General features: G+C 32.4%; 3 protein-coding genes and 1 non-coding gene across 4 annotated transcripts; 2 read left to right on the forward strand and 2 right to left on the reverse strand.

The window, feature by feature from the left end:
- Window positions 1-220: 220 nt before the first annotated feature.
- LOC115882199 lies at window positions 221-3,727 on the forward strand. Its single transcript, XM_030900103.1, has 3 exons — window positions 221-674; window positions 1,434-1,569; window positions 3,246-3,727. Exons 1-3 carry the CDS (start codon window positions 443-445, stop codon window positions 3,415-3,417), a joined length of 540 nt encoding a protein of 179 aa, XP_030755963.1. The 5' UTR covers window positions 221-442; the 3' UTR covers window positions 3,418-3,727.
- Window positions 3,728-6,265: 2,538 nt separating this feature from the next.
- Window positions 6,266-8,027, forward strand: LOC115882200. The gene is made up of 3 exons (XM_030900104.1): window positions 6,266-6,546; window positions 7,052-7,247; window positions 7,738-8,027. Exons 1-3 carry the CDS (start codon window positions 6,354-6,356, stop codon window positions 7,862-7,864), a joined length of 516 nt encoding a protein of 171 aa, XP_030755964.1. The 5' UTR covers window positions 6,266-6,353; the 3' UTR covers window positions 7,865-8,027.
- A 101-nt stretch (window positions 8,028-8,128) lies between these two features.
- Window positions 8,129-10,194, reverse strand: LOC115882197. The gene is made up of 3 exons (XM_030900100.1): window positions 9,976-10,194; window positions 9,546-9,917; window positions 8,129-9,362 (listed from the first exon to the last, which is right to left on the reverse strand). Exons 1-3 carry the CDS (start codon window positions 10,083-10,085, stop codon window positions 8,483-8,485), a joined length of 1,362 nt encoding a protein of 453 aa, XP_030755960.1. The 5' UTR covers window positions 10,086-10,194; the 3' UTR covers window positions 8,129-8,482.
- Window positions 10,195-16,010: 5,816 nt separating this feature from the next.
- On the reverse strand, window positions 16,011-16,084 carry Trnat-agu. Its single transcript has one exon. It is a non-coding gene; the product is annotated as a tRNA-Thr (tRNA).
- Window positions 16,085-25,685: the final 9,601 nt, after the last annotated feature.

The following is a 25,685-nucleotide window of genomic DNA, read 5'->3' on the forward strand; positions in this document are numbered from 1 at the left end:
TCGTTTAGCATAATTCATAATTCCTTTGAGAAGAAAAATAAACAATTTTATGTCGGAATTCGAAGCAGCAAAGCGGTCAGCCGCACACAAATCCAAATTGTTTTGCCTTTATTTCGGTAATTGCTCGATGACCTTCCGACCTTTCATGACGTTGTTTTCCCAGTAGAATATGATACGAAAAGGAACAATTTTAAGCTTTGGGATTTACCGCGGCTGTGCAAAAATTCCCATTCCGTTTTCGCTTTCACTAGTGCACCAGGCTGGTCTACGCTGCCGTGTATATACAAAGGCTGTTCCACAGAGAGGGGAGCTCCTTAAAAAATTACAAGGTGAGCGAGAACACCGGCCACACTTTAAACAATCAGTTTAAACAATATTTGAGTCACACACGATGTTGGACAAAACTCGCGTATCAGACCAGTGCAGGAAAAAATAAGAATAAATGACCAACATGGTCCTGACCGGTACCCAAGTGGTTCGGATAGTTTTCGCTATTTGTTTCGTGCTGCTGGTGACGTCCGACTATTCAGCCCTTATCAACAAGCTCATTGGTGGAAACAAGACTGAGGAGACCAAGCACGGGCCACCCAGGCCGACCAACCCAGGATATGGCGATTCCAAGGCTGATATTGACATAGATGCGGACATCGAAGAAGAAACAGTGAAACATCTGGGTAGGTAGACATTCAAGGATTTTAAAGAAACCATTGTTATTAAGCTATTTTCACGGTTCCTCTTATAATTTATTTTTTATAAAAAATCACAAGAACAATATGCCTGCACTGATATTTAATTCAAGGTTGTATCTAATTCCAGTATTTAGAGATCTTAAAAATTCAAACAATTAAAACATTATCATATTTTTTTTAGATATGAGATGATATACTCGATTTTTAAAAGGACTAAATTATGTATTTTATTAGTTTTGGTTATATTTCTCCTTTCCAATAATTAGCATTTTTCTGGATTATTATTATTTATTTATTATTTTCAATTAAATCAAGGGGGGGATTCGTACTATATCATAGCAATTGGAATAAGTTTTTCAGGCTAGAAGATGAAAAGACCAATCTCTCAGAAAAATATAATTTTGCTTAACGAATTATATAGCTATTATATTTTTTAATTCGAATAATTATAGAATATATTTCAATAAAATATTTAACAGTATTTGCAAGTAATAAATGTTTATAATGGCACTTGCTTACTGATTGCTTAATGTCACATATTTCCGCAGTTAAAGTATTAAAATGTTTTCGAAAATGGATTTATTAAATAATCATCAATTAATAATTAATTGATTACACGTTATTACAGTGAGGTTTAAATGTAACCTTGTAATACTTTTCGCTTTTCAATAAGTTCATATATTAATGACGCGGACTATTAAGAAACAATTACACACCACATCAACGTATTTTTTGTTTTTTTAGCAACGCAATCAACCAGGTCTCAAATATTGCAGACGATTAAAAACGCTTGTTTGCCCAAGCTAATTTGTGAATTGACTGCTACACCTCAAAAAGATAAATTGAGTGAAACAGAAAAGTCACTATTAAGCCTCTTGAGGTGAGTATATATCGAGATTCTGATTAAAAATAAACCAAAATAAAAATTGTCACGCTTAATATGTCACAGAATAAGATATATTTAATATAGTGATTTCTTATTCTGCTTTAATATTAACTAATTTAACTGAAGGACTATTTAAACATGGCAATTTCAAACAGAATGTTACTTCACCATCGTTAAACATATTTCAAAAAGTGTTACAAGCACGTAATAGTTTGGTTAGTCGAGTACTTTCCCTCAATGCTGTAAGAGCATACGTTCGACATAATCATAGGTGGCCTGTAAATTTTACTTATTATATACTTTAATTGTTGTTTTTCATTTTTCCTTTTTTTCTTAAAATGTCATGTAATTATTACACTTTGATTTGGTTTTCTGATAATTAAAATATAATCAGATGTTTTTTTGTATTTGCATATTTTGTCAAATTTATCATCCATAACTAAATAGATAGAGCTATAAACATAATTAAGCTCATCAGGAAATGAATTAATTCGTTACATAAGTGGAATTGGTGGTTTCTTCAATGTGTTATGTAAAAGCTCCATTGTATTCGCTAAATTAATGTATTGTTAGAATTTCAGTTGAACCTTGAAAAAGTTTCTTTTGTAGTCAGTAGCCTTGAAATTATCTTAAAAATGTACATTATTTCCATGTATTCTCTGGAAAAAATTCATAGATGTCTTAAAATATTTAATTAATTGAAATAATAATATAATTCTGGCCTGAAAAACCATACCATAATTCTTCAGCTAATGGTTTACACTGATGAGCACGTGCCATCCACTTCAAAAATACCCAATATCGTAAAATGTCCTGGTTATAGTTAGATTTAGACACTTTAAATATTTTTTGGTAAGAAAACTTTTATCCTTTTTTTCCTTCGGAAGTGGATGAAATACTTCCGAAGGATTCAGTATCGAAAGTGTTCATGTTGTAGTTAGATTTTGATATTTTGAATATTATTGGTGAGAATAATTTTACTCCGTACTATATTTATGATCTCCCCAACCCAATACTATACTTCTTCAGTTAATGATGCTTTGTTGATAGACATATACCATCCACTTTCAAGGGACTCAGTATCGAAAATGTCCATTTTATAATTAGATTTTGATATTTTGAATATTTTTGGTAAGATTTATTTTATTGCATAGTAGATTTATGACCTCTAACACAATATCATTCTTCTTCAGCTAATGGTTCACTGCTGATGGGTATATGCTCTCCACTTTCAAGGGCTCTAGTATCGAAAATGTTCATATTGTAGTTAGATTTTGATATTTTGAATATTTTTGCAGTTAATGATGATACATTGATGGACAATATAATTCTGTGTTGAATAATCTTCTTCCACAATATATGCCTCCTTTATTATATTTCTTTAGTTATTGGTTTACTGGTGAAACCCGAAATGTTGAAATATTTTTACATGCAAAATGTGTCAGGAAGCCTGTTTAGCAAAGTAGAATTAAATGAGTTCAGATATGATTAAAAGAAATATTAAAAATTGAATTAAATTATTCCAATTTGTATTATGTATATTAAGATCCATTTAATTAACGTGTATTTGCTATATAGGCACGCCACTGGTGATATCTTTTTATTTCTCTTCCGATATTGTTTCTGCTGGCAAAAGAGGACCTTACAAAACCTGACTAATGATTTTTCAGGGAGACAACCATAAGCACTACGGCCGAATTGACCTCGAAATACCACTTTGCCGCTCACATGGGCCAGCTAATCGCAGGAGTGGACGGAAATGGTTGCCATAACTTTTATCCAACATGTCCTTTCCCCGGATTGCAGGTTCTTCAGATGATGAAAAAAGTCAGAATGCGCTGAACTAAGATCGGGCAGTTTTTGGACCGCAGTCTCGCTGTTTTTGTGGGCCTGGCTACTTATACAGCGCGAATCTCCGACTAAGAAACAAATCTAGCATCAGACAAACACTTAAACTAACGAGAAAAATACAATTAACAAGAACATAATTTTTATCAATAAAAAATGAGAAAAAAATCGATTATTTTATAAAAGGAGGCCAGATGATATTTTTTTTTCGGTTGAACGAATCTTATTGTGATATTAGGTTCTTTTTTTGTTATTAAAGAACATTAAGTTAAGTTAAATTTGTAAGAGATGTAAATATATATATTTATAAAAGTAAATTTTGGCAGTTATTTATTTAAATAATAAATTTTAGTCCATTGTGTTTAATATTCATGTAAAATATGATTCCTTATTTTTAGTAAAATTAATAAACTTGTTATTTTTGTTTATAAAATTAATAAGATCCGCACTAGGATCTCAAAAAAAAAACGAAATATTGTGAAATATAATTAATGCCTCTTTCGTTTATTTGAAGAGATATTTTAATATAATTGGCATATCATCATTGTCACTTTTTCCTCTTTATAAAATGGTGCTATGAGTCAAATCCGAATCACCTTCGAGTTTTATACACCATATACAGAAACCTTTATCTAAAATTATTATTCATGTGAAATTATATTATATATCATGTGTATAACATTCTTTTTCTGCATTAAAATACATAAGAGCTGATTACAGCGTTAATATCTAAGGATGAAAAAAAAGAAATGTAAACAGATAAATTAGATGATTTGAAGGTGTAGATAAAACTTTTAATTTTCAACTAACTGTTGCTGCATATTTGAAAAAGGCACCATAAAAACTCGGACCCGAGCTTATTTATGTTAATGAACGTAGCTTTTGTACATTTTCGCCTGAAATTAACCTAAAATATACTGATATAAAACGGGAAAGCGCGATGGAGATGTTGTAATTCTTCTGGAGAAAATAAATTCAAATATAGCGCAAGGAACTTTATGTCTTCTTTGCATAAAAACAAAGAAGTCGCTCACAGAACATCCTCATGAATACATTTCCGAACTATTTCTCCTTCAGGAATTACGGGTTTTTATTTTTGGTATAAAATTTTATATTCGGTGTACTCAATTGAAATTAACAGTTTTTCTCCCAAATCATTGAGACGTCAGTAATAGAAAATGTGTTGTTACCAAACATAATAATACACGAGGAGTTGTTTCTCTTAAAAAAAATCTTAAAAAAAATCTTTAAAAAATTATTATAAAAGTATTTAAGCCCCCATTTTAGTGTTTATATATTCTGAATCTACATAAAATTTACTATAACTCCTGCAATTTTCTTAAGTTTATCTCAATATTTAAGTACCTTGAACAGGAGTAACAAAAATTGCTAAAGATAACTATTTTTAGACTTTTTTTTGAGTCACGAAAATTGACGGTTTTAATCAAGTCACCGATTTTGATAAAATTGCTAATAAAAAGGTTTAGAATAAGAAAATATGGTTTTTTTGCTCTTGAAAACATGGAATGAAAAAATCGATTTTCTCACCAAAATAAAAAAACTATGGATTTTAAGGGTTAACAGGCTCTTAATGTACAGAAAATTCCCTACAATTCCTCATTTCTCATAATTTTATCATTCTTTAATATACTTTCAGGCTCAAGCAAAAAAGTGCCAAAAAATGGGCTATTTTCCACATTTTACCTACATACTAATGAAAATTGACGATTTTGGTTAAGTCACCGATTTTGATAAAACTGCTATTATTTATTAATAAACAGATGTAGAATAAGAAAATAGAGTCCATTTTGGTCTAAAAAGTACGGGACTTTATGTAGGCAAACTTTTAACCACCACCAAATATCATTCGTGCAAAAACCATGGGTTCAAAAAATTGATTTTTTGAACAAAACCTACAATTTTGGTTGGTTAGTTTGGTTTAGCCTTTAACGGTTAACATTCTCTAGAAATACATAAAATTTCCTACAAATCCTTCCATTTCCATAATTTTGTCACTCTGTATAATATAATAAAAATATAATAAATACTTTCCGGCTCCTTGAAATGGAGTAAAAAATTGCCAAAATGGGTTATTTTTCGACATTTTTCCATATATTCCTGTAAATTTAAAAAAAAAATTAAATTCACCAAAAATCTTTAAAAAAATGGGTTGAAAAAATCAAATTTTCAGCTTGAGCTGGTTTTTCCTCAAATACTGAAATCTTTATCATTTTTTACTGTTTTTGGTATTTTTCTAAGTCTTTTAAAAGGGGTAAAAAAGATCAAGTAAAAATTGACTAGGTGACCCGATTAGGCTACAACTGCAGTGTTAATCTTTTTTGACCGAACAATTTTATTGCTAGATGTAAAAGAAGTTAGGCGCCACTAAGAAAAGTATCAGAAATGAATTCTAAGATTTTTAGAAATATATTTTCTCATAAAATAAAAGCAAGCAGCATTTAAGCACATTGTTTTTGATGCAAGTCATTAAGAAACGCAACTGTAGTTTATTATTTGCTTTTTTATACTACTCCCCAACGACATAGCCAATTTTTTTCCAATAATGTATTAATCAATAAGGAAAGTGAATTACAAAATAGATATACGTGAAGTAATAGAAGCCCAAATAAAAACCAATAATCGAGTAAATTCGTTAAGTCAGGTCATCAATATTCACTTTAGCCCTACTTAAAAGTCACCTGGACTGAAATAGCGACCTATTACTTAACAGCTTGTTATTTAATTAGACATATTTTGAATATTAAAAGAAGTGCCCTCCACTAAACTAACTGTTTCGGCTTAAGAGGTGGTCACTTTCACTCTTATACTAAGTAACGGACTTTATTCTTTGGCACTGTTTTGTCCGCGACTCTTAAAATACCTATTACCAGCAAAAAATTTAGTTCATAACTATAATTAAATAATTCAGAATGAAGTTTCGGAATTTGACGTTTGTGCTCTATTTTTTAACGCATAGTGTTATTCTGGTTTTGGATAAAAAATGCGTTGTCGCTCAAGAACCGATCTTCGAACTGCCTATTGAATTAGTGGGATTTCCTGTGATTATTGTGGCAGTGAGATTATCTAATTTTGTCAAAAAATTAGCGTATTCTTTAAATCCGAGTAAGTATGTTTTTTTATTATACATTTCTATAGTATTTATTTTTATTTATATTTTTCTGTATAATAATTGTGAATAACCTCAGGAAAATTGCCCTAGTTCTTGTTTATAACCTCATATCCTATTCTTTGTTGATGCGAAGGTCATCCACTTTCATTTTGTCTAAGAAGGAAAAAATACAGACGGTAATGTTTGGATAAAATATGTACGACATTTTAGATAAAGACACACCTTTTTAATTAATGTATATTTTTTTATAAATTGCTATGTCGAGTTTTTTTCGTTCATTTTATTAGATATTGTATATTTTGTAATACATTTTAAGCCTTTGCAAGTTATTGGTAAAGACGTTAAATAGGATTTTGATTATTTTGTTCTTGGTATAACTGTTGGAGAGAACATAAGGGCTATTTTTAGTAGGGTAGTATTGTTTTAACTGGTTTTTACCAGTCAACTGGGTTTCGTTGTATTTATTGGATGGGTCGTTTTAAATTATTATTGTTCCAGAAACTTATGCCAGTAAAAGAGTTCGCAGAGGCATTACAGACGAAGAAATGATTAACATGGTCGAAGCTGAAAAACGGTTAGTTACGGAACTTGGCGAGAACGTCTGTATTTATCCAAAAGTTTGCCTTCATCATGCTGAAAGGGCACGAAAATCAGGCCCTCAAGAAGTCAAAGTTGATTGGGATGAAGTTTTTAAGTAAGTTGGACCTTTTCACTTGTTAGATCTGTATTAAAAAAATCGTCTCAAAACAGATTTGCGTCTGTTAGTGTTTTTTAGTGACGAAAATTACCATAAAAAACTCCAGGATGTTATAAGCACCGCCTAATTTATTCTATTTCCGTTTTTTAATTTTTCAATTGACATGTAAACACAGATGGAAACAAACGTTAAACTAGAAGATAACAATCTCGAGAAGGGTTGTGGCATCAATTAATTAAACCTAATTAAAACAAATTAAGGATATTAATTAACAACACGAAATTATGCAAAACACGATGCATTTTTAAACGGCATATGTAAATTTCGTTTGATTTCTTTCTTAAATGTCATTAATTAATTAATTATGTAGTAGAAAATATGTACTCACGCAATTTTTGAACGTGCATTATTATGAGTAAATTAATGCGGAACTAGGAATATTTTGGTGGATATGAAAGTAACTGACATAACGAAATTTCTTTTGCAGTAATTACAAGGCGTCAAAAGAAAAACAGAAGGAGTATTATTTCCTTAGTGTCTTCCTTGGTGATTTTATTGCTTCCCCGAGGTTCTGTAATCAGCTAGTCAAGAGAGGAAGAATATGCCAGGATTAACAAAATTTTCAAGATATTATCAAGACTTTTTTTTAAATATTCATTTGAGGAGGATAGTGTCATGTCATAAAACTTTGCTCGTGTTAAACCAAAAATTAGTGAAATGGTTAGAATGTAAGAAAAATATTCTTTGTGTTGTAATAATACTCTTTATTTCCTTTATTTAGCATTATATAAATAAAAATAATTTAATTTATTTTTTTAAAAGGAAACTAATTAATCGTACATTTTTTAAATTAGTTTTTAAAAAAATCATGTGTTTTTGTAAATAATTTTCGCACGCTTTCTAATCATTAAATTAAAAAAAAAACAATAGCTTAGACAATAAAGTTACTACAATAAATATAATAATAAATAAATATTATAATTTTGGTACAGTTTTTGTTACTTTATGGTTATAGCTAATTACACATAAAGGGCTCATAATTTTAGTATTAAGCACTCTATTTATGCTAAGTTATTTGTGCTAGTTAAATTTCACATTTCAATTATTGTAATACTATTTCTGCGCCTACTATGATGTCATGTTTCATTTATTTTTAAGGCACTCAGGGTCAAAGATTCATATGCAGAACATCTTTTCTAAATCAAAATATTAACTAGAACACTTAGAATAACTTATTCTCTAGGAAAATGTAAACTATTTAATTGCCTTCCACCTCTACCATTAGGAAAACTGTCATAGAGCAAATCTCGGTATGTATTTTCGTCATAAGCCAGAGAATCCTGATAATTCTTTTCCAGATCAACTAAGTCCAGCTTTAGTTCACCCGTTCCAGTCCTATCTGGAAAAATATTAGGGCTTGGTCTATGATTAGGCAAGGGTCTTTGAATATCTAAAATATTATCTCCTATTTGGATAGATTCCTGGTTAAATTTTAACTTTTTTCCTACTCTGTATGGATATTCGTTACTATAATAACTGTTTGATGGATACCTTACATTGTAATTTTCTGTGTTGTATGTGAGTTCACTTCCCAATTCTGGAAACTTTAATTTTTTACTTTTTAACGTTTCTGAAAGGAATGGTGTAGAATGAGCTGAGTTATCTTCTACATCAGGGAACACAACAGTCTTTGTTTCACTGTGAGGGTATTTTAAAGGTACAGGCTCTGCTAAATATGGAAAATTAAATCCTTTTCCGGTCTTGTAATAATCTTGAGGCTCGCTGTAACTATTTACATATTCAGAAGGTTTTGTCTGAATCCTTTTTTCAGCGAAATTCTGTTTTCCAAAGTACCCTGGTCTGTATTTGTTAAAATACTGAGCGTAATTTTGATTGTAGTTCGGGTTTTGGGAATTTAACCCTTGGAAAAATCTAAAGAACCCTCCGTTGTGGTTATTTAAATACTGCACAAGCCTGATTGGATCACTAGGACAGCGAGGGTAAGCTATGTCGCATTTTCTTGTGTTTCCTTTTGATGCAAAACCCAAAAAAGCAGCTTTTCCAAAATGAAGAACTGGTGACATATTGGCACTGTCCACTCCAGACACTAGTCTAAAATTTATTTGTATAAGCATGTAACTATGTAATTATGTAGCATACATAAAAAAAAATGGCGTCATATTAGCCTCTGAAATGAAAATTAATAATACAGAACTTCATTGATTGTTATTTCAAATGCTACTATGACACTGTTTTTTTTTCGTTGTCATTACTATAATTATTAGAGTTACTTACAGTAAAAGGGAGTCTAAGTTTAGATTGATTGGTAAGGCTTGTCTTCCTGTTAAACCTCCAGCTGTGATGTCGCATAATAATTTTGGAACACACTGCAAATCATCGTTCTGAGCTATAGAGAATAGTGCATCCATTACAGATTGACGAGTGTTTTGAACAAACTGTGGTGAAGGGAAATAAGGATAATCTCTGTAGGGCTTGTGATTTGCATCAAAAACTTCGTTGGTATTAGTATAGTCATGAGGATACCCATACTGTTGCTTATAGGGCTTATAACCTTGGTAGTATGAGGGATATCTGTTTGGATTTTGATAGTAATTTTGATGATATAGTCCACTCTGTCTACCTTGAATGGCTACATTAGATAATTCTCTAAAAAAGTGGTTTAGTCGTTTTAAAATGCAAAATTTTTTAAATTATTGGTACTCACAATAACACATCAGCAGCCTCATTATCTGTAGAATTAACATTGGATATTGTTACACCCTCACTAATAAGAGTTACACTAAACATACATATCAGACTTAATTTTAAATACATTTTGATAAACGTATAACCGATCTGTTCAGAAGTTTAGGAGTAAATGTTGGATAAATCTGAAAAGTTCCTATAAAATTTCACTTAAGAAAGTTAAGGTAGGTGAAGAAGATAGCCCACGCCGACATTTGCGAATTTATAATTTTTATTTGAATACTTTCATTTGCCAAATATAAAAGCTGATTTGTCTATATAGAATTATGCGTAATAGAATTGGTTTTCCCAATTGACAGGGCGCCACCTACATGTTTTTTAACTGGTTTGAAGAGTAATAACTTTTCGTCCGTACCTGTATAAAACTACTGAATAAAAAAATATACATTTGCGACGTTTTTTACGAAAAAATGTCTCTTGGTAAAAATCGCTACGAGTATTGGTTTTCGAGATATTTGGAATCGAAATTATCAAAACCTGTCATGATTGACATAAATTTAACATGTTGACTAAATAGTTATTAGACGGAAATCATAAATTTGAAATGTTTTTGTGACAAAAGTTCAACAGAAACTGTTTTATTATCATATTTTGCAGAAAAATTTATGATTAATTTAAAAAAATAAAAATTTCCCAAATTTATTATTTCAGTGAAATAACTATCTACTCAACCTGTTTATTTTTCGTCAATAATGACATGTACTGACTATTTCCATTCTAAATATCTTAAGAACGGTTGCTCGTAACGATTTTTACAAAGAGATATTTTTTACGTAAAAAGTCACAGAGATGTATATTTTTTTCACTCGGTAGTTTTATACAGGTGTGGCCAAAAAGTTATTATGCTTCAAACAGTTAAATACATGTAGGTGGCGTCCTCTACTAGTAGGAGTGATATTGACATCAAAATCAAATTTCTCATGTCAAAAAACTCCCAGACACCAATTTTCATCCAAATATTGAGGTTACTTCAGAAATTATTTAGAAAATATCGAAATAAAAATGAAACTTCTACACCCTGTATCTCTGAAACTAAGCATTTTAGGACATTTGTTTTATCTGCAGAATATGTTGCCGAAGTTTCCGGAATACAGTTCGGACCACCCTGTATAAGAATAAGTTCTGGAGTATACCATCTCTGCTCTTATAATACCGACAAAAAAGATAACTATCAACCATCGAGAAAAAACGCTTCTTGAAGAAAAAGTGGTTTCTAAATTCATTACTTTGTTAAATCACTCTACAGGATGAATAGAGGAACATTTTGTTTTCCCTCGTATAATGGATACATTAATTATTAATTTAAAAAGATACCTAAAAGTCAAATAATATAGCTACAAATTGCTTAAAAATCTAAAACAACGGCTCATTAGAATAAAATATACTGAAGTTCAGTGTATCTTTTGTAACTGCTGATTTTTGACATCACTTTAATTATTTGACACTCTAATTTTACTGATATTTTCATATACGTATTAAAGTGATTTTTTTATCCTTGTTGCTGATCGAATCATATTGGAGATATTGAAAGTTATAGAGATGAAGGCAGCGATATGTGAAATTGCTTATAGGATAGGGCGAATATACCTGTATATTATACCGCCGAGCTTATAAAAAGGCATTTAGGCGAACAAAGTGATATGAATTCTGGATGCCCTGAGCCCATTCGATTTGCGAAAAGAACAATAACAAAAAACTTGGCGGTAAGCCCTGAGCCCTCTGAGCGGATTTGTATAGTATTAAGGGATGAGCGGAAATCTGGGGGTGGATCTGAACGTGTCGCTGGCACTTTGAAGTTCGCCACTGTCAAAGAAATCTTTTGTCATCTGTTACTTATTATTACGTTCATTTGGGCCTTTGCGCCTCTCTGCGCCATGCCGATGAATTACCACTTCCCGCTTTTTAATTATAGAGAAACCTTTGATATTAATTCTCCGTTTTAAATCGAAAATCCCTAACCCTATACCGCCGATCTGCTGTTCTGCTTTCAGGGATGAGTAAAATTCATAGTAAATATATTCATATTAAGTCAAAAAAAGTGCGTTTATATGTTATATTTGTTTACGGCCTTAAATTGATTAATATAACAGTAGTATTGCTTGATGAGCAATACGGTAATGATGTAATGAGGTAACATCATCAAATGTCGAGCTGACTGGGTGAATAATTGATTGACACGATGTCAACAAAAATATGGTCCACGGACATTTTTTAAAAGCAATGTTCTCTTATTGTTTTTAATAGAAAACTGTAAAGGATACTTTTGTTAGCACCCAGCATGGTTTGATATAAATCAATTCAAAAATAAGAAATAATTGGGCGATATTTTAAATAGTTTAACACCGTGGATCACTGTTGCCCTGCAGTTTTACGATTTTAAGTTTGGAAATATTTTTTTTACTATATCGCATTTAATAATATTAAACAATGGTTAAAACTAAATATTCTTGTATAACCTTAGAGGAATAGCTAATTTAATCTCCCATGTGTAACTCTTTTCGAAATGCACTGTTTAATATTTAAATATTTCCAGAAAAATTTCGTGAAACATTTCGAGCATAGTGTAGAGGGTGTTTTCAAATTGCAATCGGAATATGAAATATGTATTGTCATATTATTTCGAATATAGTCAGCAAAAAGTAAAAATGAAATCAGAGAAATACCTTTATTTCGAAATATATATTCGGAAGTAATTTCGAAAACATTTTAATATTAGAACTATATTGGAATTAAGAAATAAGTGTGCGTAAAAAATTGACAATTTGCTACGCACCCATCCCTGTCCGCAGCCCATCAAACAGTCCTGCGAATTCCTTTTAGGCTCCCCTTTTGTTTTTCACACCGCCTTGTTATGTAATGCGTTGACTTTTAAAATTTAATTAATTCCGTTTTATAGAGAAATATGCAGAAGCCACACACCGTATGGATCCCGCATATAAAGCGCTCTGTTTTATTCACACGTGAGTTCCTCCCTAATGAAAAATGACATTTCATTAATATCGGCGCCAACGTTCAAATATGTCAAAGGAGCTAATTATTATTTCCACATATATTATTCCGCATTCGATAAATTCTCATTTAACATAGAACGTATATGAGAAATATAGGAAAACTATGATTGAGGTACATTTTTGGAGTAGTTAAATATTTCTAGATTAAGTGATTAATAATGAATTATGTATCGTTTCTAAATTTTCAATGTAAAATAACAAGGTTATTTTGGACTTATTTGAAAAACCGTAGGGAGGAAAGTCTACCAGCCCTAAAAATTGGTGCAGTTACATAAGACTCGCTCTGATTTGATGCAACGAAAATGTCGAACGAAGCACTGTATATACAAAAAAATCGTAATGAAAAATTATTTTCAATAAATTTTGAACATTCTGTACAATTTACAATTACCCTGTTTTTAATGAAGGTTTTAAGTACAGATTTTATTTCAGGACTTGAAATTAAATAGAGTGCAACATGTATTTTTTTTTATTTATACAAGGTGTCCCAGAAATAAGTGCAAGTATTTTAACTGGTAGTACAGTTCAACCCCAGAAACACGCCTGTAAGGTTTTTCTCGAGAAAATTTTTTTTTAAAAATTCGGAATTTTTTGAAAAATTTTTTGGATTTTTTTTTAGTTTTTAGTTAAAAAACTTAATTTCTTGATAATATGGCAACATAGGTAGTAGATTAAATTTACAAGAAAAAAAATCCAGAAAAGATCCAAAATTTGAGCAAAAAATCATTTTTTTTAAATTTCAGAGTAAAATAACTCCGTTATTTTGGACTTATTTGAAAAACGGTAAAGAGAAAATATGTTTCTTTTATCGAGATCTACCACCCCTTAAAATACTTGCACTTATTTCTGGGACACCCTGTATATAAATCCGATTTTTTTAGTAAGGTTCTATATACAGACACTTTACATAAACACTGTGGTTGACGTTTGAAAAATTCGAAACTTTATCTAACAGCACGGAGAGGCTCAGCTCAACCCTTTCGCCACTTAAAGAATGAAACGTTAAGGGCAAGCGTTCGATGTGTGTAACTAATCGGCCACGCAAAACAGTCATCTTGAACACCGTATTTACATATCTATCAAACACAGGGTTTCAAAGGGTTATCGCGCACTAAGCAAGAATAATTAGATGATTGAAACCGGCATTTTGTATCAGTCAACCGCACACTATTTGCTAATTGCAAACAATTAATTACGGCGTCACGTGATGACACCGCCCCGGCCAACTATTGTTCCCTATCTATGGTCGGTATCGGCCACAGTTGACAGACATTAAAGAAATCTGTATTTGTTTAAGGACACATTTAAGCTGTCTGTAATTTTTTCAATTATTAATAAAATTATTTACAACCGATTATATTAGAACGAACAGATAAATATATAGATAGCCCAAATACAAGGGTTCAGTAAATTAATTTTCTAGCCAAACGAAGGTAGCTAGAAGGAAGTTTTCGAAGGTTTATATATTCTCAATCTGAATAAAATTTCCTACAAACGGATATTTTTATAATTTTAGGATCATGTTTACTATTTTTCTAATACCTTTGAAAATGGTTAAAAATTAGTCAAAAATGGGAGTTTTTTCGACTTTTTTCCATACATAGTCACAAAAATTGACGATTTTCGTTATGTTACGGATTTTGATAAGATTGCTATTTACTAATTAAAAGGCACAGAACAAGAAAATATAGGCCATTGCAGTCTTACTGAAACAGTAATGGATGTAAAGGACGTTATAACCATCATCAAAAATAGCCAGGGTCAAACAAAGGTCCAATAATATATTTTTTCCACAAAACTAAGGTATCTAAGCCTTTTGCGATGTATATTTTATATTCTGAATCTACATAAAATTTTCTACAAATACTGAATTTTTAAAGTTTTAGCAATTTTTTAGCTATCTTTCTGAAACCTTTGGAAATTTGGAAAAATTGGAATTTGTTTTTTTGTGTGTGTAGTGTTCAAGGAAATTCTTTACTATGTGAAAAATAAATGTCTTACTTAATTTGTATTGCTTCAATTGTTAATTTCTTTAAAATTGGCTAAATGTTTGAGGAAGAATTAACTACATACTAAAAAATTCTGACCACAGAAATATCGTACAAAAACAAGGAAAAATCACCAGTCGTCTATCTTCCCTATCCCTCTGTTCAATTTTTGGTTGTGTGGCGTATAACATACAATCATGGAACATAATAGACGTCGTTGTCGAAAAAGAAAACACGCCCTTTTAACGCAATCGAAAACCCTCCAAATGACAGTTCATTCCGCTCATAATTACCATTTATTTCACGGTTTGCCAAGGCTAACAAGCCGAGTAAAGCGTCGTCACTAAGAATGTCACAGTTTCTGACAGTTTACTTGGGACTTGATGTTTTTTTTTGACAAGCTTCCATAGAGGATAGAGGGGTAGTAATAATTAAATAGTCGTGGTTTGTACAACGCGAAAAACACCAGCAGTTTTATTTCTTATTCTAGGATTGATACAAATATAAATTAAAATATTATAGAGCACCATGTTACAATTATTGCAAATTTTCAACGTACTGAATATTTTTTTCTACTGGAGATAAATTTAAATTAATCGTGGAGATATTCCAAATCTAGATAAAATTTCTTACAAATCATGAAATTTTCATAATTTTATCAATATGTTTACTATCTTTCTGGACGATTTTCCATACATATACAGCCATGAAATAGAAAATATAGATTATGAAAATATAGACGCCTCTGGTCTAAATACAGTTTTGGATATGAACAAATTTTAACTACCTGGTTAGTTAAAAGTAGTTAGTTAGTAGAAATTGAAAGAGGTACCTATATTATATGCAATTTTCTTGAATCCCTTTACCGATATGTTAAGTTTCAACATTTCAACATGATCATGTGATAATGTTAAATTTTAATTAGTTACAACCTATGAAAATATATATTTTTGAGATACATTTTCATTTTTCGAAAAAGAGGAAAAACTTTTTCAAGGCACCGGAGGGATTCGAACCCCCGATCTCCTGTTTACTAGACAGGCGCTTTAACCAACTAAGCTACGATGCCTTATGCAAATTAGTCTTTTGCATAAATAAACTAACTGCATTTATTCCCTTTATCAATTGTTTATGGAGTCACAAGGCATTTTATTGTTTATGACTGTTGATATGGCGATTGTGTTCAGCGTTTCTTGAAATGATATCAGCGACTTTAGTACCATATAATAATCTAATATGATACGTTTACTACCAATGGAGATTACAGTATTCATTGATATTTTTGATATTGATCTTTATTATACACTAAAGTGTCTTAAAAATGCTCCGTCCATCTTTGAACTGATGGCTAGATATCCTTATCAAACAGCTATTCCATCGCAACAAATGCAGAGAGTTTTACCAAGAATTTCTGGCAACCTAATTTATTTTTTCTCAAATTTGTCCAAATTTCTTCAATACACTGTATTTGATCTATTGCAATTTTATCATGAATACTATATGCATATAATTATTTCCCTAAGGTTAAAGTTCGAACAAAACTAAACACAAGGCAATTAGGAAATCAATGATTAAATTTTAATGTATGCTAGAAACAGGGAGGACTCCTGGAGTCTATAGGAAAAGTTTTAAGGGGTGTGGAATCCAAACATGATTTTAATAAAGCTGCAAACAGAAGACAAGCCCTCTAATTAACTACACATCCTAAATTTCCATACCTGAATGTTAATTTTGTACATTTTGGATTATGGTTACCTAAACTTGATTTTATATATTATTTTCATTATAAACAAAATGTAACGTCTACTAGACATAAGAGTATTCTTAGGTTATATTGCTACAAAGCAACATAAATTTACTAGAAGACTGCTTGCTTTACAAATACAAAAACCCTTTGAACACATAAATCTAGCTGTGTTTCTTTCAACACCCACGATTTACCCGGCAAAAAATAGATCATACAAAAAAGACATAGAGTCGCCCTACATATTTGCAGCAAGTAGAATTACAAAGATGGTGCAGGAAATGTTACAGTAGACTAAAAGAAAAACCCTAAGAAAAATAGAGGAAAATATGTCTTGAGTATGTATAGAACTGTGTTCCTTATTTATGGTGGTTTTTGTTATTTGCTAAGAGACTCTTCTGTGCGAGGTATCTTATATTTCTATGTTCACATTAATATAGTACAGCAATAAATTATTTTTTTCCAACCAGAGAATAAATCTCCGAAATATCTTTTGTATTACATAATTAAGTGTTGAAGGAGTACAATACGTTTGTCCAATTATATAGAATTATAAATCTGGAAGACCATTCTCGTATATCATACGTGAAAAATCCATTTCCTTTGAAATACTTAAATAATATATTTATACAGTAGATATAAATTATTTTTCAAATATTTTAAGTACTTACTTTTCTATATGTTTTTTTTTTTGAAACAGCGTTATATACTCTTATTTTATATGCTTATATGTATTTTAAATATTTTTTGTGAGAATAATCTTTTTTGATAATGCATTTATTTCCAACTCAATATCATATTTCTTCAGGTATTGGTCCACTGCTGATGGACACATACCATCCAGTTCACAAGAACCCATCTTTGTACAGTATTTTCCTTATTGTTAGATTTTAATAGGTTTAAATGGTGTAAAAATGAGACATTTATAAAAACTTTTAGATCTTTTCTTAGTCACAGCCATTTAATACAAAAGTATTTTTAGCCGACCATACCAACAGGTATGGTAGGCTATTAAGATCGGCAAAAAAAAAGTTTTTTTAATTTCACTCAAAATAAGTTATTTGGGTCATAAATTCATGGTGTCTGTCTGTCTGTCCGTCCGTCTGTCCCTCTGTCTGTCCGTCTGTCTGTCCGTCTCTCCGTCTGTCCGTCTGTCCGTCTGTCCGTCTGTCCGTCTGTCCGTCTGTCCGTCTGTCCGTCTGTCCGTCTGTCCGTCTGTCCGTCTGTCCGTCTGTCCGTCTGTCCGTCTGTCCGTCTGTCCGTCTGTCCGTCTGTCCGTCTGTCCGTCTGTCCGTCTGTCCGTCTGTCCGTCTGTCCGTCTGTCCGTCTGTCCGTCTGTCCGTCTGTCCGTCTGTCCGTCTGTCCGTCTGTCCGTCTCCGTCCGTCTGTCCGTCCGTGTCCCGTCTGTCCGTCTGTTTGTTTGTCCGTCTGCCTGTCTGTCCGTCTGTCTGTCTGTCCGTCTGTCTGTCCGTCTGTCTGCCCGTCTGTTTGTCCGTCTGTCTGTCCGTGTATCTGTCCGTCTGTCTGTCTGTCCGTCTGTCTGTCCGTCTGTCTCGTTTGTCTGTCCGTCTGTCTGTCCGTCCGTCTGTCTGTCCGTCTGTCTGTCCGTCTGTCTGTCCGTCTGTCTGTCCGTCTGTCTGTCCGTCTGTCTGTCCGTCTGTCTGTCCGTCTGTCTGTCCGTCTGTCTGTCCGTCAGTAACAAGATAACTCAAAAACCGCTAAACCGATTTTAACCAAATTTGGCACAAAAATACTGTGGCACCCGAGAATCTGGGCATTAGTTCTTGGTGGGGGAGGGGGGTTGCTAAGGGGGTATGGGAGGGGGTTAAACATTTAAAAAAATCATAACTCCAAAATAACAGTAGCTAGCGAAACGCGGTTTTCAATTTAAGATTAGGAATAATATTTGCAACAAAATTTGTAATAACATCAAAATCAGTCAAAGTCGCAGTTTTTAAGATAAAAAAAATATCAAGTATGGGCGGCTATACGTGCCTCCCAGCGCCAATTTTTTTTTCTTTAAAAGCATTTGGTGGTAAAAGAACTCTTATATGTGTAAAATATACCAAAAGTAACCCCTAAAAAGTCAGTATGCAGAAAAGATTGTCTCATATTTAATCCATAAAAACTTTAAAAATGTGATATGCTGGGTTAAATAATAAGACAGTCACAAAATGCACATTTAAATCTGTTATTGTTAAATTTTCCTAACAAGAATACTGCTGAATATAAGTTTTCAGTAGTTTTATTTGAATGTCTCATTTTTTTACTTAAATATGGAGTGTCTCATTTTTATACCACTTATTGATCCTATACTGTGTTTTCCTTGTAGTTGACGTAACTTAAAACAACTGAATTGCCATTTAAAAATCTGTGTTTTCGGTATGACCACAGCTTTATGGTAATAACAAAGCAATAGAGATTATCTCTCAAGTTACTGAAGCGTTTCTAAACGCATGCTTGCCTATTTAAATATTGACAATGTTTACGAAGGCGTCTCGACAAACCTAAAATCGCATCCTCACAATAATAACGCCGGTTTTTGCGGCAGAAAACGAATGAAAGGAAAACAGGGCCACGCGACCGATGTGTCAAATATCAAACGTCCCATTCACGGCTCTGCCAAACAAAAGGGGGGCCCAGAGGCACGTGGCGATTCCCCGTCACCATTATTTTCTTCTGCGAATCAAAATGATTAGATTGAATAAGATTTTCGCCTGTAAATTATTTGGTGCGGCTTAGATCGCCGGGTGTCGAATTAAAGAAGCCTCATTTCTGACTCACAGGGCAGATTTGTGATTTTTTATTCTGATATTTTATAGCTATCTTTGACTATTTATGTACATTTTAGTTTAATACGTTCTTTCTTATATCTCTCTGTTGGGGTCAAATTATACACATACAAAACGAAGCTAACCAAACCAAACCAAGATATTACCAGATATAAACAGAGAAATGCTAGATTGCTGCTTATGTATTACCTATACAGGGTGTCCCAGAGATAAGTGCAAGTATTTTAAAGGGTGGTAGATCTCGATAAATGCAACATATTTTCTCTTTATAGTTTTTCAAATAAGTCCAAAATAACGGAGTTATTTTATTTTAAAAATTTCCAAAAAAAATGATTTTTTGCTCAAATTTTGCGAACTACTGGATTTTTTCTGGATTTTCTTTCTTGTAAATTTAATCTAATACCTACATATATTGCCATATTATCAAGAAATTATGTTTTTTTAACTAAAAACTAAAAAAAAAATTTTTTAAATTTTGAATTTTCAAAATTAACAAGTGTTTCTGAGGTTGAACTATACTACCAGTTAAAATAATTGCACTTATTTCTGGGACACCCTGTATAGAATGTAGAATGAGTGGAAGGATTTCAGAACTAATGTCAATCTTTGGAAATAATTCAAAAATCATTTGAAGAAAATCAAAATAAAAATCAAATTTCTACACCCTGTATCTCCGAAACGCAGCATTTTAGGACATACATTTATACGAACTTTTTTACTTCTTTTTATATGTAGAATATGCTGTCGAAGTTTCCCGAATACAATTCGGACAACCCTGTATATGCAATATAGCTACACTTTCATGAAATATATCGTATCATTATTGTACAATATTATGCAATAGAACTTTCGGCATTTTACTGAGTGTTGCTAGATTTCTATTAAACAACCCGATACGCGAAAAATTATACGTTAGTTAATTCGACAACCGTTAATTAATTTTTTTAAAACCTGTTAATATAATACTTGACGAAATTGCGTAACAGCCTCCCGTACCGATTAAACTGTTGCTTATAATTATTTAAAATTTTGAATCTAACATATGTTTTGTTGGCGAAAATTGCAGAGCGTACTCCAAAGTCGCACTCGACTCCAACCGCACAAAACTAATCAGTCGGATAAGGCCGAAAACAAAAAGTCTCCTGAAATAACAGGTTGCATTCAGGCCATAACTTGCGTGCTGATATAACCTCGGTCGGGGAAAAAATATGACACACTTGATCCAGTGCTGTAACCAGTTTACCGGTAATCACCACTTCGAATCCTTATTATTGCGCAAGAAAGATAATTGAAGAAAACGAATCGTAGCCGTAGTGAGAAGTCCCACTTGCGATTTCGCAGTTAAATACACACATCTGTAGATATTCTATTTCTGAAAACGAAAATTGAAAATAATTTTTAAAAATTACCTTTTTTGTCTACCAATTTTTACAAGAAATTCAAGGGGGTGCGCACCGAAGTTCAGTAGTTCGTCTTGTGAAATTGAAACTGTATAATTTTTTAATCAATACGGAAACGGAGACCACATTTTCGATATATTATTACTAAACTAACTTCATATCTATTCATGGATTTTAATGTACCAGAAGCATTGTGTCAGATATCAACATATTTTAGTCAAGAAACATATTTTACTTTAAATTAACAGGATTTCCTCACATTCTTGCACTGTTTTTTGCCCGAAAAAAATTACGTGATATTTGCCGAAACCCCCTCTCTCTAATTCAGTTTGGCCTCATTCCCCCTTGATTCCCTCCCATAGCTTCTAATCCAGTTATTAATGTCAAGCTTATAATTTTCTGTATATATCTAATATACAGGGTGTCCCAGAAATAAGTGCAAGTATTTTAAGTATTTTTTTTTTTTTAGTAGATCTCGCTGAAAGAGACATATTTTCTCTTCACCGTTTTTGAAATAAGTCCAAAATAACGGAGATATTTTACTTTGAAAATTTCCAAAAAAAAATGTTTTTTTGCTAAAATTTTGAGAACCACTGGATCTTTTCTGGATTTTCTTTTTTGTATATTTAATCTAATACCTATGTTGCCATATTATCAAGAAATTATGTTTTTCAACTACAAACTAAAAAAAAAAAAAAATTCGAATGTTCAAAAAAAAATTTCGCGAAAAAAAAATCTTAGGCGTGTTTCTGGGGTTGAACCAGTTAAAATACTTGCACTTATTTCTGGGACAGACCTGTGTAGAGACAATATTAATTTATTGGTATTTTATTTTAATTTTTAGGCATGAGATGAAAAGAAGCACAGCTACAGTTCATGAAAATATCCACATGATAACTAGGCAACATCTTGAGAAAATACTTATATACAGGGAAATTATCCAGAAAATACGTCTTTATTGTCAGAAAGATGCCCACAGATGGAATACACAGGTAGATCTATAATAATTTAAAAACATTTTTCTTTTTTTTTTGTTCTTTCCACATCATATTTTGTAAATAATCAAAATGTAAACCGATATCTCAGTCGAACGCCCTGACAAGAAAATAACAATCCGAAGGTTAAATTTATTCCAAGTGGGAATTTGTCGGTGACGTGGAGGGGCCTTGCTCGTCGCATGTCAACTTTCCAGGACTTTTCTGGAACGTATAATATGGCACCCTCGCTTGCCCTATTGTGCCATCAATTTGCCAGCGAAAAAAGACAATAATTACGGCCTGGAATTGAAATCGAAAATTACATTATCATATCAAGAGGCTTCGCTTACAAGAATTTTCAAGTGGCGTGAAGATTTAACGATTTCGCGGGGAAGTTATCTCTTTAATTCTTTAGGATATCGAATGTATATGTATATATGAGAAATCTACTAATAAAGTAATGTATGTATAACGAACTAGTAGACAATAATGACATTCTAATAAATAACACACCACTTGAAATAGAAGAGCATATATACTTAGGACAGCTAATAACACAGATTAGGATCTCTCCTATCAGAAGTCAACAGAAGAATTTAGATTGCATGGAAGAAACTCAATCAAATTTAAAACTAGAATGCCACTTTATCCAAAGAGAAAAACATTCGACCAATGTGTACCACCAGGCATGACTTATGCATGCGAAAACAGGACACTTAAAACGGAAATTATACGGAAAGTGCGAAATAATTCAACGAAATATGCTGGGAATAACCAAGAAAAATTGCGAAAAAATATGGTGGATACGACAAAAGACTCAGGTAATAGATGTCATCTCGAAAATTAATTCCTTTAAGTGGCAATGGGCAAGTGGCAAAATTACAGCATGGTACCCAAGAGGAACTGGATATATGGATTCTTCTTATATCAGGTAATAGATGTGTAATAAGTGGCAATGGGCATGAGACCTGTCAAGAAGAACGGACAATAGATGGAACACAAAAATTACTGCATGGAATTAAGAGGTCTACAAGAAGTCCAAGCCTGAGATGAGATCATGGTATTAGGAAATCAGCAGGGATAACTTGGGCCGACAAAAATGAACCCAATTACAAAGACATTATCTAAATATGTGAGGGAGGCTACTCCATAGTAATAGCTAGAATAAGCTGAAAATGATGATTATGATAAGAAATCTACCAATATAAAGCCTTTTTCAATAAAAATATCAACAGTCAACTCAAGGCGGAACTCAAGAACTTGGAAGACTCCATCCGCAACCTGGAATGGGAATCTTGCAACGGTCTAAGACACTCGAAGAAGTTTCTGATGGCTTACGATCAAGAAAAATCAAAGATCTTCCTGGGTTTAAGTAAGAACAATCTTCGAATTATCACGGGGTTTTTAACAGGACACTGTCTCCTCAATGAACACCTCAGTAGTTTGAAACTAAGAAGAAACGGCGAATGCAGATTCTGTGGGGAAAATGGGGAAACACCAGTACACCTCATCACTGAGTGCGCCGAGACGACAACCATTCATGCCATGAACTTTGGTACGACTGTTATTGGAGATGGAGAACTACCCTCTATAAAACCGTCCAACATACTGGCTTTTGTCAAAGCCCTGGGACTGTATGATGAGTTATAAATCAAGAAAGGGGGGCACAGTATATCTGTAAGGTTGCAGTGATTATCCCCCCTCCTACTCATTCTAAAAAAAAATCAACATTCGATGATGGTGTAAATATCTTTATAGATATTTCGTAATGCACTCCCGCAATTATTCGTATCCTCGTTATTTATGCCATCGACAAAAAGCTTAGCTAAGGAGATTTATATGCAGCCTTTGATGGACACTTAGATGGAAACAAAAGATGCACCGGGGCCCCCGTTAAGATAGAGTAGGGAAAAAATCCTCCCTAGGGTTTTAAATGTAAAACGCACATACTCCTTTATGAACTCTCCAGAGCGAGGGGTGTAATGTAGGTCAGTAAAACCGTGATTACTTTATGTACTTGCGGTATTTCAGCGCACTTTTTGCAATTTGGGTCATTGGTTTCGTTTTTCTTTTCTTTTATTAATTAGGAAGCACAATGGAGCGAGGTGATTAACAAAAATAGGGTGTAGAAGCTTGCTCTGAATGCATGTACCTTTATTTTTACTTGGGTTCGCATTAATATATGGTTGCACTTTAACAAAGCCATCGTAAAAATGAAGAGATTTTTATGTGGAGCGCTTTCAGGAAATTTCAAACAAATTTTTGTCGCAGTTATTGGTATAAACTATTTTTTTTCATTGAACACCCCGTATATTAGCGTATTGGACAGCTCTCAGTTAAAACAGAATACTGTTTTTTAATATAGGCATAACAACAGTTTTGTTGTAATAATGAATTTATCCTGTCAGTAAAATTATTGAGTTTTTTTCGCCCACATACAAGAATTTACTTGACACTTTTTTGACTGAACGAATAAGATATAACGTAAAACGTAGCGTGTGAACGGGGCTTATGGCAATATTTTAATGATTCATTTATTTAATATAACACTTATAACAGTTAACAAAAGACCAACATCAATTCTTGCTGATAATTCCGATCCAGATTGATCAATAAAAAAGAATAAATAAGTCAAACATAAAAGTAATTGTTTTTTTACTTAAGTTTGTGTGATGTCGTCCCCTCCTTTCCTGTATTTGACACGTGCCTAGGGGCAAGTGTGGCGCGAACAATCATTTTATTCTAACTTACTCATCTCTTAATCTTTTTATTTTCTTTGGCGATTCACTCCGATGGTCAAGCCGGGGGTAAATCGAGAGGTGGATTCATTTTCTTTATGGAATTTTCGTGTAAGGACCAATTGTTCTCCGAAGCATGGTGAGGGTCATCCGAAAGGATTACTTCTTCTTCGATAGCTTAAATGATTATCCCTTTAACTTTAATTAGATTTTGCTTTTGTTTCTCGGGCGATATTTCAACCGCTCGGAATAGGGCAGTGCAATTTGTCGCATGGCGTAGTGTTATTCACGGATACAAAACAAAATTAGTCAATTTTGTCTTTGCCAAGCTTCAAATCATAATTATCTCAACAATCAGTAAAAGTATTAAAAGTATATTCGGGCTTTTGAGGTGTCCGGGGTGGTACGACCGAAATTTTAAAAAATGTCCGGGAAATATAAACGTAAAAATAACTTAACTTTGTGGAATATATTAATCGTTCCAATATCACGTATCTACTAAACCGATATTGCTCGAAAGTAAAAAGTGTATAATTAAAATATTTTTTCAATTTCTTTTAAAGTAATGTCTGTCCCTCTACCCAACCAGTCGACAAGGAAAAAATTACAATTTAGTTGTAAATTAAAATGACAACTGTCACTGTCAGGTATTTTCTCGTCAGACAAACTTTACATCAAAAAATTCATAATTTAATTTACGACGAAGTCCGGATTTCAGAGCTCACTTTTTGGGCCTAATCTCAGAGGCATCCTGTCGTGTTAAGCCACATCCAAAATTCCAAACACACGTGCTTTGATTAAGGCTTGATTAAGGTTTGCAGAGCTTCAGCATTTGCCATAACATAGCGAGCATTTTTTTACAAAACCATATAAATTATATATCACTGTAATCACAAAACTTCAATCTATTTCTGTACTGTAACGGAATTTTAAATTATGTCATTATTTTCGAGAAAATTTAGTCCAAACATAAGGAATATTTTGTTGATGTTTGACCATCAAAATCTTAAAAATAACGA

The sequence above is a fragment of the Sitophilus oryzae genome, unplaced genomic scaffold (assembly GCF_002938485.1).
Source record: "Sitophilus oryzae breed Bouriz unplaced genomic scaffold, Soryzae_2.0 scaffold_177_pilon_pilon, whole genome shotgun sequence".
NCBI classification, from domain to species: domain Eukaryota; kingdom Metazoa; phylum Arthropoda; class Insecta; order Coleoptera; family Curculionidae; genus Sitophilus; species Sitophilus oryzae.

What these genes read in the sequence shown, in the direction of transcription:
- LOC115882199 (XM_030900103.1), top strand. Translation starts at nt 443, where the DNA reads ATGACCAACATGGTCCTGACCGGTACCCAAGTGGTTCGGATAGTTTTC. An exon ending in AGAAACAGTGAAACATCTGG is followed by an intron (nt 675 to 1,433) that starts GTAGGTAGACAT and finishes TTGTTTTTTTAG; the next exon opens with CAACGCAATCAACCAGGTCT. An exon ending in TCACTATTAAGCCTCTTGAG is followed by an intron (nt 1,570 to 3,245) that starts GTGAGTATATAT and finishes ATGATTTTTCAG; the next exon opens with GGAGACAACCATAAGCACTA.
- LOC115882200 (XM_030900104.1), top strand. Translation starts at nt 6,354, where the DNA reads ATGAAGTTTCGGAATTTGACGTTTGTGCTCTATTTTTTAACGCATAGT. An exon ending in AGCGTATTCTTTAAATCCGA is followed by an intron (nt 6,547 to 7,051) that starts GTAAGTATGTTT and finishes TTATTGTTCCAG; the next exon opens with AAACTTATGCCAGTAAAAGA. An exon ending in GATTGGGATGAAGTTTTTAA is followed by an intron (nt 7,248 to 7,737) that starts GTAAGTTGGACC and finishes TTTCTTTTGCAG; the next exon opens with TAATTACAAGGCGTCAAAAG.
- LOC115882197 (XM_030900100.1), bottom strand. Translation starts at nt 10,085, where the DNA reads ATGTATTTAAAATTAAGTCTGATATGTATGTTTAGTGTAACTCTTATT. An exon ending in GAGGCTGCTGATGTGTTATT is followed by an intron (nt 9,918 to 9,975) that starts GTGAGTACCAAT and finishes CCACTTTTTTAG; the next exon opens with AGAATTATCTAATGTAGCCA. An exon ending in AACTTAGACTCCCTTTTACT is followed by an intron (nt 9,363 to 9,545) that starts GTAAGTAACTCT and finishes AATAAATTTTAG; the next exon opens with ACTAGTGTCTGGAGTGGACA.